Source organism: Nuphar pumila, chromosome 2, assembly GCF_984573655.1.
Source record: "Nuphar pumila chromosome 2, dmNupPumi1.hap1.1, whole genome shotgun sequence".
In the NCBI taxonomy this organism is placed as follows: Eukaryota; Viridiplantae; Streptophyta; class Magnoliopsida; order Nymphaeales; family Nymphaeaceae; genus Nuphar; species Nuphar pumila.
In genome coordinates, this window is record NC_143250.1 from 13,189,822 (window position 1) to 13,201,915 (window position 12,094).

The 12,094-nt window shown below is 40.5% G+C and overlaps 1 protein-coding gene across 1 annotated transcript; it reads left to right on the top strand.

The window, feature by feature from the left end:
• Positions 1-3,484: 3,484 nt before the first annotated feature.
• LOC149844805 (protein argonaute 2-like) lies at positions 3,485-11,375 on the top strand. The gene is made up of 4 exons (XM_089986317.1): positions 3,485-3,726; positions 7,079-7,469; positions 7,962-9,202; positions 9,789-11,375. The coding sequence occupies exons 1-4, from the start codon at positions 3,485-3,487 to the stop codon at positions 11,212-11,214; spliced, it is 3,300 nt and encodes a 1,099-aa protein (XP_089842443.1). The 3' UTR covers positions 11,215-11,375.
• Positions 11,376-12,094: the final 719 nt, after the last annotated feature.

Sequence of the window (12,094 nt, forward strand, 5' to 3'; positions counted from 1 at the left end):
AATGCTTTTTTCCAGAGGAACTCTGGTAAAGTAGAATGAGAAATCATACTTCTTACCATATCCTTAAAAGTCATGTTTCATCTTTCAGCAACACAATTCATGCCAGGAGTGCCTAACATAGTATACTAAGGGAAGATCCTACATTCCTCTAGGAATTTAGCAAAGAGCCCTGGACATTGTTCACCTAATCCGTCATATCTACCATAGTACTCACCACCACGGTTAGATCTGACAACCTTAATTCTTTTATCAAATTGGTTTTCAACTTCGACTTTAAACAATTTGAACACATCTAGGGACTGAGACTTTTCATGAATTAAATATAGGTACCCATAACAAGAATAATCATCCATGAACGTAATAAAATATTATTGACCATTCTAAGAAACCATAGAGAAGGACCAAAAAATATCTATATGAATTGGTTCTAAGACATATGTTCTCCTTTTTGCACCTAATTTCCTTATGTTTATTCTTTTTCTTTTTATACACTCAACACAAACCTGAAAATCAGTGAAATCAAAGGCTTCAAGAATCTCACTCAATACAATCTTTTAAATTCTTTGTTTAGAAATATGACCTAAGCGCTTATGCCATAATAAAGTTAAATTCTCATTTGTTATTTTTCGTTTTGTATCACGAGAACTTAAATGCAAGGTTTTATTAAATAAGGTAACAATATCAAGTAAATAAATGTTATCAACCGTAGATAAAGAACCGGTCTCAATAAGATTTGAATCAAAAAATAATTTAAATTCATTATTTTTAAATAAACAAGAATAACCATATTTGTCTAAAATAAAAGCAGAAACCAAATTCTACCTAAAAGATGACACAATAAATATTTCTTTCAAATCTAAATAATTTTTAGTCTTTAAAAGTAACCTAAAAGTCCCTATTGTCCCAACTTCAACTATTTTATCATTGCCTACATAGATGAATCTTTAACATCAATTGGTGGTCGACAACTTAGGCAACCTTGCATAGACACACTTATGTGAGTGACAACACCAAAATTCATCCACCAAGTGTGTTCGAGCACAGAAGTTAAATTAACTTCAGAACAAACCAAAGTAAAGAGCGTACCCTTTTTTCTCATGCCAGACATGATACTTGGTATAATTTTTCTTCATGTGACCCTTCCCTTTGCAAAAGAAACAACTAGACTTTGGGTCCTGATATATTTTCTGTTTCTTCTGCGATTGAAGGTCAACTATAGTTTCCTTATTCTTTTTCTTAAAACTGTCCTTAGAAGTCACTGTCAAATGAGCACTCTTAGTTTTCTTTTGCTTCATCCTATCCTCTTCTTGCACACAGTGTGAAATGAACTCATTAAAAGTCTATTTTTTCTTTTGGCAGTTGTAACTGACCTTAAACTGACTGTATTGTGTAAGAAGGGATATCAAAACCAAGTGCACGAGTAAGTCCTCAAACAACTTTAACTTAAGTGCCTTGAGTTTTGAAGCGAGACGGGACATCTCCATAATGTACTCTCTAATGTTTCCTTTACCTTTATATCTCATTCAAACAAGACTTGAAAGAAGAGTACTTGTCTTAGCCTTTTTGTTTTTCGCAAATCGCTTTTTAATTTCTTCAAGAAAACATTTGGCATTCACCTCTTCGAAGATAGCGCTTTTGAAGGATTCAGGAATTGCACACTTCATGATAATGAGACTCATGCGATTAGATCTATCCCACCGCTTGGAGTTTCTTTTATCCTCAAGGAAATGCCTATCCATAAGAGCAGGTGATTGATCTTCTCGTAGTGCTAGATCCAAATTCATACATCCAAGAACGATCATAACATTCTTTTTCTAGTTTTTAAAATTAGAACCGCTCAAAAGAGGGATGTAATTAATATTAGTAGATATCGTAGAAGCACATGTATTAACTGAATCAAGAATAAACAAGCTCATAATTAACATATATTTTCACATGCATTAACATAAAACAACATATTTAAATAGTGGTGAACCTCCATCACAAGATACCCAGCACAACATTGATATTTAGTCTTTGGACAAAAATATCAACTTGTAAGTGGACTCTCAAAACAATAATCAAACATGAATAATTAGTCCGGTCAAACAACGAGCCTTTCTTTAGACTCACTCATTATTCACGTAGAAAACCGTACAATTATCCCATATTTATTACTGAAAGTATATATTTGGGTTTGGCCAAATAGTACTTTTCCTTTGGGTCGATCACTATTCTTATGAACCGCAAACATATAAACATCACAATATTAAAAAATTAACTAATTTACGTAATAGAGGTTACTTTGGCAACGTATTAATTCAATCAATTCAGTTTAGAATATTGGACCCACAAATATAAATACCAAGGTTCAAATACGTTGATTAGTGCATATAAAAAATAAAGCAAACACAATAATGTGGATGGGCCAAAAAGTAATCGAAAATTGGCCCACTAAAGTGACCCCATAATACACGCCTAATAGCCTTATAATAAAATCTTCAAACTTTTTTTATAAGATAGTGCACGAGTCCAGCCAATCAGATTTGGTCGGACCCACCTGCGGGTCCCAAAGCAGGTCTGACACAGATCGGGTCAGACCCAACCCACTGCAATCGGTGTGGGTAGCAAGTCATAGGATCGGGTTTGAATAGGCCCAACCTACACATTACTCGATTCAGTCCCCACAACCAAATGGGGGTCAAACCGGGTCAGCTGTCCTCTGATCCAGGGAAAAAACAAGTCGATTCGGGCTTGGCTGAATGCCGAACCACCCTTGATCCGGTCGACTAAAGGCCAAACCAGCCCTGGGTCGGTCGATTGAAGGCCAAACTGACCAATCTTGTATGGTCGAAACAACTTGAACTAAATCGCTGAATCGACCCAGGATCGGCAACTGAACTGCCCTTGTATAGGTAACCAAACCGGCTCTGGCAATGTTGAACCGTCCCATGCCAAATGGCCAAACCGACTCAGGATAGACAACCGAACCAGTTTGTCCCAGTCTGACTCGACCCTCAACCTAATGGTCAAATCGGTCTGGCAAAAGGTTGAACCATCCCGATTCGGAGGGCTGAAGGTTTAACCGGCCTAGTACGGTGCAACGACATAGGGCCAAATCATCTTGGGTCCCCAGATCGGTAGAAGCCCGAACTAGCCCCTGACTGTTACAGGTCGATCCTTAACAGGGTGTTTTTTTCCACCGACTTCGAGACGTCTAGCCATGGCGAACTTGGTCTAAGCACCATTGACCCGCTAGGTGTCTGTTGATGGCCGAATCTGGCCAGAGTGTCGTTGACTCCAATGAGTTCGATGATGGCTGAATCCGGGCAGATTGCCATTGATTCCAACAAGTCTAGCGATAGCTGAATTCGACCAGAGTGCCATCGACTCCAACGAGTCTGGCGATGGCTGAATCCGACCAGAGTGTCGTCCAAGACTCTTTATCCGACGAATGATCAAGACCCAAATAGCATCTCAACTGTCGTTGATCTGACAATGGTCGATGTGTGCTATGAGTGCCGCCGATAAGAAAAAGAGAAAACACCGACTATTGCTGGCCTGGAAGTATTCGATGAGGGTGTCGGACAAGGCTGCTGAAATATTGCCTGGACAAAACATCTGCTCGTATGTGCCGAGCGATGATCGAAGTAGGCCAATGCCTATTCTAAAGGATCTGAATAGGCATCAACCTTGGCTGTTCGATGATCGGACCGAGCGTTCGCCCATCCAGCAATCTGAATATGGGCAAGCCCCTGCACCATCCGATGGCGGTCCAACGATCAAAAAATTGGGGAAGGGTTAGGCGACCCTTCCATTCGATCGACAACCTAACGAAGGGCCCGGTAGCCCTTCCTGTCCGACAATCTGAATGTGGACAGAACCTCATGCCACCCGATGGTGATCCGATGATCATGATGGATTCATCATCGAAAAAATAGGAAAAATAAAATATATGAAATAATATTTTTTTAACAATTTAACGAGAAAAATAGCTCTGATACCGATTGTTGGATTTGAAAATCCACTGAAAACTTAATAGGATCGATAAACATGTTCTTGCTAAACCATTGAAATCCAAAAACTGAAACAAAACTTGATGCAGAGGCATACCTGAATTCATAAGCGCTCTGATAGATCGTTGAGAGGTGTGATCTTTCAGAACCTGTATACTTAACCATATTCTTTTCTCTAAACCTTATAAGAGAGACTAAATCTCTTTATGGTTATGAAAAGCCTTAAAGATAAGGCCACTATATAAGGTTTGAAGATCATAACTTAATGTGTATCTAATTAGTAGTCTGTTTTCAATTTAGCCTATTACAAAATTATGAATAAAGCAAGTCTCTCCACATAGTCTAACATATCATATGACTCAATCGAATTAGATCACATAAACCGAGCCTGAACCTAAGACAATCTAGAACATATGATTTTAAGGTACCTAAGCCCTCACCATTTTTTATAACATAAATAAGTAAATGAATAATGTTTAGCAATCAGATAAAATTAGAGACTTACGAGCGGCAGTCTAGCGTTATGTAAATTGTCTTTTTCTATTTTTTTATTGGCAAATAAAGATTGCCAACATCATGCTTCTTATACTTTGGTTATACAATCAGGGACTCATCGATACGTGCAATCGAGAGTCCTTCTCTCGATGACCAACAGTGGCTAACCTACTGGGTGTTGTATTCATTAATAGCCTTGTTTGAGTTTTCATGCTGGAAATTCTTAGCTTGTTAGGTAGAAAATAAAGCAACTTTTGTGACACTGTGATTTAGGAACTATAATGATAAAGTTGGTCATCATCATTGTGCAATTGCACTCAAGAAAAATTCCATGGAATGGTGATGGTGATTTTGTTAAAAGACCTTTAAACTTTAGTTGTTGGCGTATTACAGTCATTTATAGGTGCACACTATAATTTTAACATTTTTGAATTTTGGTAAATGTTTAATACTAAAATTTACTAATCAATTTCAATTTATTGAAGATCTTTAAATTCAATGTTTGGTTTTGTTTTAATTGATTGATATTGTTAAGTTGCACACGTGAACTATGTTATATACTCTATACTTTATAATTGGAGACATTAGTTTAACTGTCCTGTACTTCTATTTTTTATTAGTAAGTGGCTAGACGTAGCTTAATTGTAACGATGTTATTTGATTCATTTAGTATTTTTAAAAGAAATTATGTCAGTTTTTCTGCTTGCCTATATTCAATGGAGCAGCTTACATACATGATAATATTGTGAGGAAACATTTGAAGATCATTTCCGACGTTTCATAAGGACAAATCTTAAGTAGTTTGGACTTGGTACCAACCTTTGGGCCTAAGCAAAATAAATAATAGATTATGTTTTCTATGGACTCCTTAGTCACTAAGCAAAAGAAATGGGAAGATAATTCCTGAAACTTTTCAATAAAATTAATAAAGAAGAAAGAAACAACTTGGATGGATAGACCTAATGATACAATGAAGAATGAAAGAATGTAAAGGAAATAAAAGTAAATCAAGAAGAGCAAAAGATTTGGGATACTTCATTCCTTGTTCTAAGTTTGTATGAAAAAAGTGGCCCCAAGGGATTTCGTGGAGTGAGAGGGAGCCTTGGACACTAAACGGGTGGTCAAGGCTCCATTCCCATTGGCATCAGCCCTTATGTCACCGGAAAAGCGACTGTAAGTACGGCGGGCATAGCCGGTGATCTTCGGAATGTTTCACCGAATGACCGTTTATATAAAAAAGTAATATATATATATATATATATATATATATATATATATATATATATATATATATATATATATATATATATATATATATATATATATATATATAGAGAGAGAGAGAGAGAGAGAGAGAGAGAGAGAGGTGGTATTCTCCAAGATTCTCTATATTTGTGAGGCTTAACTCTTTTTTAAAATTGTATAGTTGTATTTTTTGCACTCAAAGTTGGGTTGAACGGTGTCATGAACTGAAAAATAGTATTCCAATGTTTGTGATAAAGGTTGTTGATGGGTTGGCCTTTACCTGACCCAACTCGGGTATGATAATGAGGACATGGACCCAGTCACATGAGATTGATAAGCTTTGCTAGACCAGGTCGGCTGAGCCTATTACAGCCTTGACTTACCTGATTTTTCATATCTCCCAAATAATCTTGCTAAGTCAGGCTAATTTTGCATAGATATGGTTGGTTTGGAAAATAAAAATCAACTCAATAAAAAACCTTCCAAACCTACTCAATAAGAAACATTTATCATTGGGTATTTTTTTGATTGATTTACTAGAAATCAACAATTGGATCATGCATTTAGGTTTGGTTTGATATCAATAGCCTTTCCGCTCCCCTTTTTTTATCTCTCCCTCTCTTTAGTTACACCTCCACGTTGTCCCACGCTTTACTCTTGCCCAATCTCTTGCCTTTCTCTCTCTCCCGCTCACTTTCAGTTTTCCCAGTTACGCTCTCGCGTCCCTTCCCTTTTATCAGTCATACATCACACGTGTCCACCACTACCGAGCGTGCATCTCAACCATGAGGTATGCTCGTGGGTCCCACTTGAAGCCAACGCATCACATTTTATTACCTCTTTCTCTTTCTAATTTAACTTTTGTTTTTTGAGTCATGACAAAAGACTGGTAGGAGAATGACCCAAATGGGTCATGGTCACCTTATTTCGGGATGTTGCAGGATCAAAATCCAATGGTATAGTTGAATAACTGGTAGGAGTCTGCATCTAACCCCAGATTGCCTTTCAAAGAAAATGGCTCATGGCCAAGCCACTTAGTTGCAGTATGATATGTTGATGAGTCCAAACTTTTCAAATATGATGGTGGCTTTGGGCCGTTTGTTTGGATAAGTGGGTGCGTTCAAACTTGGGTGTAAGTTGTTGGTTTTCTTGTAATATTTTTCTTTTTAATTGGTTATTTGGTATTGCGTCCAAACCAAAAGGTCACTTTGGTTTACTTTAACTAGTAGGTCTTCTACCAAAGCCGTTACATTACTAACCAAACAAAAAAGAAGCGGTTATTTTACAAAATGATAGCTATTTAAATCCAGCTCCCTCATTTGCGGCAACTGCTTGCATTCCAGAGAGAGAGAGAGATGGAGGGTCAATCAAGAGGAAGGGGAAGAGGAGAAAGAGGGGGAGATTTCAGTGGTGGTAGAGGAGGAAGAGGCGGAGATTTCAGTGGTGGTAGAGGAAGTAGAGGTGGAGACTTCAGTGGTGGAAGAGGAGGAGGAGGAGAAGGAGGGAATTCTGGTAGTGGGGTACGGGGAAGATGATGAGGAGGGAACTCTGGTGGTGGGGCATGTGGAAGAGGTGGCGTTTCCACTGGTGGAAGAGGAGGAGAAGGAAGCTCCAGTGGTGGAGAATGGGGAAGAGGAGGAGGAGGAGGATGGGTTCCCCAAGAGGCTCCCAACATTCAAAGAGATCCCCCATCAAATGCCGGCCCTGTTCGAGGAGAAGTGCCACCGCCCACTGGTATCTTTCTCTCTCTCTCATCGGTGATGGGATGATGCTCACAACTTGGAGTGGCCTGGTAACTGTCAATGGTAACTCCCCACAAATTTTGCCTTCAATCATGTTTTGTGGGGAGGCAAACCCTCGTGGCCACAACACTTGTGGAGTGGCCTGGTAACTGTCAATGCCAACAACACTTGTGGCCAAGAAGGGCCCTTATAAGAGCAAAAAACCCAAACCCCCAATTAACCAATTGGGGATTGCATACATGATACATCCCATCTGTTTATGCAAGTAAACCTTGGAAGCCTTTAGTTGCACTTCATCTTAATAATGGTTGATGACCAACCTGATGTTGATAGTTATGCAACCAATCACCCTGTTCTTCTCTGTTTTTATCTCACTTCCTTGGCACCAACTTGGGCTTCTTATTGAATATTAACCGAATAATTAGTTCCCCACTTACAAACTAATCAATTACTAATAGAATGAAGGGTTTGCTCTCTTTTGCAGAGCCCCCAACTTCCCAATTGCAGAACTTGCAGTTATCTGAACAAACCACAGGCTTTTCGAAAACCAGTGGATAGGCCGGACTCTGGTGGAACTGCTTGTTCGCGACAGATACGCCTCTTTGCCAATCACTTCCTAGTGAAGTTTGATCCCGGACGTACTATTTATCAATATGATGTCACTATAACGCCTGTAAAGGAGAATGCAGGGGAAGGATCATCAAGTTCGGCATCAAATACCGACTTTAAGGCCCGGGTTAGCAAATCTGATGCTTGCCTGATCGCAAAGAAGGTTTTTGCGGACAATCAGCAACTTTTTTCGACTACAAAAGTTGGTTATGACGGCGAGAAGAGCATGTACACTGCAAATCAATTGCAGGAAGGCTCGTACACTGTTAAGATATCAAAAGGAGAAGACAGTGATGGCCGCGAGTACAAATGCACCTTAAAATTCGCTGCCAAGATCGATCTCATCGACCTCCACAACTACTTGACAAGATCGACAACAACCACGATCGAGAACGTGATTCGAGCGCTCCAAGTGGTTATGAAGGAGTACCCTGCAAATTGCCGGATAGCTCGTGGTCGGAACTTCTACTCTAGGAACCCTGTTGTTGATCTTGGGGGTGGGGTTGCAGCATTTCATGGGTTCTTTCAGAGCCTCAGGCCGACCGCCCAAGGCCTAGCTCTCAATGTAGACCTCTCGGCAATGGCGTTCTACAAGAGCATTCCTGTTCTACAGTTCCTTGCGGAGCATGCAGGTGTGCAAGTCCGTAATACAAATGCTGACATGGATGACAGGGAAAGAAAGCACTGGGAACGAATGCTGAAAGGGCTGAAGGTGAGAGTTACTCATAGGAACACTACAGAGGTTTTCACCATATTCGGGTTATCAAAGAAGTCATCTAGGGAGGAAACATTTGAGCTCATGGAGAAGAGAGGCAAATCTGGCAGCAAGAACAGCAGCAGGAACACCACCACCAAGATGACGACAATAGAGAAGTATTTCCTCGATCAGTATAAGAAGCAGTTGACCTACTGGTACATCCCCTGTTTGAATTTGAGCACGAGATCTCCTAACTATGTGCCTATGGAGTTCTGTGAGTTGGCAGAGGGACAGAGGTTTTCAATGGAGGATTTGCCAATGGATGCTCTCAAGGCACTGAGAGGACTGACAAACATAGCTCCCTGGGAAAGATTGAGCTCCATCAAGCAAATCGTTGATGCACGAGATGGGCCATGGGGGTAAACTTTCTTACTTAACCCTCTTTGATGCAACTATGTGTCTCTAAGTTCACTCAGTCATGCAATTATGTGTGTTCTCTATTATCTATCTGTCATGCATGCTCATGCCACTTGCTTAACAAGAACGCCTTACTACCAATTCATGATGAACAAGTTGTCTAGTCAATAGACTTGGAGTAAGCTTGTTTTGGTCACAAGCATGACGCTTAGACCTGGTGATTGGTCTTTCCATATGCCACATGGACTTGCCTCATGCTTAGCAGATGGCTTAATAGTTTAGAAAATGGTGATTTCACCAGGTCTGGTTGTTGCTATCTGGACACAGACCTGGACCTCAAATACCATCCCGTCTTGGGTCCGAGTTGACAGGACTACCTACTTTTGTCTCATACATCGACGACCCAAATCCATGTAGCCAACCTCATGATAATCACTTCAAAACGCTGGCTTCTTCATCATATAAATAGATAGTTAGACACACTACTCTGCAATGTTGAGCAGTTGACGTAGTCTTTTTACTGTTTTTAGTGTTTAATAGGAAACTATCAAGTTCATTTAGTTGATCCATAACTTTTCGGTTTTGCAGAGGAGAAGTGACCCGACACTTTGGGTTAGCAGGTAGCACGGATTTAACAGAGGTCAAAGGCCGGGTTCTCAAACCCCCTGACTTGAAGGCTGGGCCTCAAGATAGAAGGGTGAACTTGGATCCAAACTGTCAGTGGAACCTAATGCGATATCATCTATATAATCCCAAGCCAATAAACTGCTGGGCTATAGCCAGCTTCGTGCCACTAAACCAGACCAGATACACCAGAGAGATATCTCAATTTGCTCAAGCATTTGTGGGTAGATGCCATGAAATAGGTGTCAACATTGCACCAAATCCTGTGGACCTTCGTTGTGTAGACATAAATTTATTATCTGACCAGGTCCGACTTCCAAGGCTTCTCACTGAAATTGCAGCAACTGCAGCTACTAAGTCTGGTAACCGATTGCAGGTTTTGATTTGTCCCATAGCCTATAAGCATGCAGGTTACAAAGTTCTTAAGCTCATCAGTGAGACTGACGTTGGCATTATGACCCAGTGTTGCCTTAAGAAAAACATTGAAAGGCCAAACTCACAGTACCTTGCAAACCTTGCTCTCAAGATCAATGCCAAAATTGGTGGTAGCAACGTGGCCCTCTGCAATATTCCAAGGCCACGGTGTCTTGGCAAAGAAGATGTACATGTCATGTTCATGGGGGCAGATGTCAACCATCCAAGCCCTAGTGACAGGGTCAGCCCTTCCATTGCAGCTGTGGTGGCCACCATGAATTGGCCTGATGCTAACATCTACGAGGCCAAGATGAGATCTCAAGACAACCGGAAAGAAAAGATTGTGAATCTTGGTGAGATGTGCATAGAGCTTGTTCAGATGTACCACCAGAAAAATGGAAAATTTCCAGAAAAGATTGTGTTTTTTCGAGACGGCGTGGGCGAGGGACAATTCAACATGGTGCGCAATGAGGAGCTGGATGCAATCAAGCAGGCGTTTTCAAGTATTGGCTATAATCCTTGTATCACCCTTACTGTTGCCCAGAAACGGCACCGCACACGCCTTTTTCCTGCAGATCCTCAGGGTGCAACAAAGCATGGAAATGTGCCTCCAGGGACCATTGTTGACAGGATGATTGTTCATGTGAGGGAGTTTGATTTCTTCCTTTGCAGCCACTATGGGATGCTAGGGACTAGCAAGCCTACACATTACCATGTACTGTGCGATGAAAACAAGTTCTCTTCTGATGAGTTGCAGGGACTGGTCTACAATCTGTGCTTCACATTTGCTAGGTGCACAAAACCAGTTTCATTGGTACCACCAGTTTACTATGCGGATCTAGTGGCATACAGAGGCCGGCTATACTATGAAGGTTGGTTGGAAGCCCATTCGTCATCATATTCTTCATCTGTTGAATATAACCATGAGATGTTCCCCAAGGTGCACAACAACATAAAACACATGTTCTTTGGATGATATAGGAGCTGCATTCCAAGTTTACTTTCTAATATCAGGTTATCCTTTTAACTGCAGATCTCACTCTGTCAGAGTTGTCATTTTCTTGTACTAGCTAATAGTATACGTTTAGTTGTAGATGTGTGAAAAAAATACAGCAAAGTCGAGTTGGTCATGGTTAACTCTTGCTTGTGTAATTGGGAAAAGCCAAGCTAGTCACTTGTACATATCATTTTGTATAAAGCAAGGTGCTGTAGATAGTGACTCTGGACTTTTTTCCTAATCTGTTGTTTTGTGGAGAATTTAAGACTGGTGTGATGTAAATTTTAGTGGACTGTTTTTCCTTTTTCTGTTGATACTTTTCTTATAAACTTCATGCATCAATGTTTTTTTCTTGTTCTTGCAGACTAATTCAAGCCATAGATCATGTTTTTTTCATGTGTGTTTGTGTCACAGAAGGTGGTTCCATGCAGAAACTCGAGCCCAACCACCTTCCATGGTTTAAGAATTGGAATACCTGAACCATGGGAAGCTTCACGGTGTTGTGCCGGGGGGAGTTGGGGTTTGGTGGTGTGCTGTTGGTGGGAGACTTGGGTTGCTTGATTGCCCTATTTCCTTGTGGAAAGTGGTGCTGCTGTTTGTGTTGCTGTGGTGGGGCCTGTGGAAAAGCTTCGTTTGTTTGTGTATTCCCTGGAAAGCACCAGCTTTCCATGGCATGCAAACACAACTTGGGCATTCTGCAGAACTAACACACCCTATGAATGCTGGAGTTCTAAATTTTATGCTCCTTCGCTTATTCAAGATCTCTGCTGTGCATTAACTATCAGAAAACCAGGATAGGGAAAAGATTGACAATCTTGGTGACTAGTTTAAATTCACATAGGAGGAGGATTGACGATGC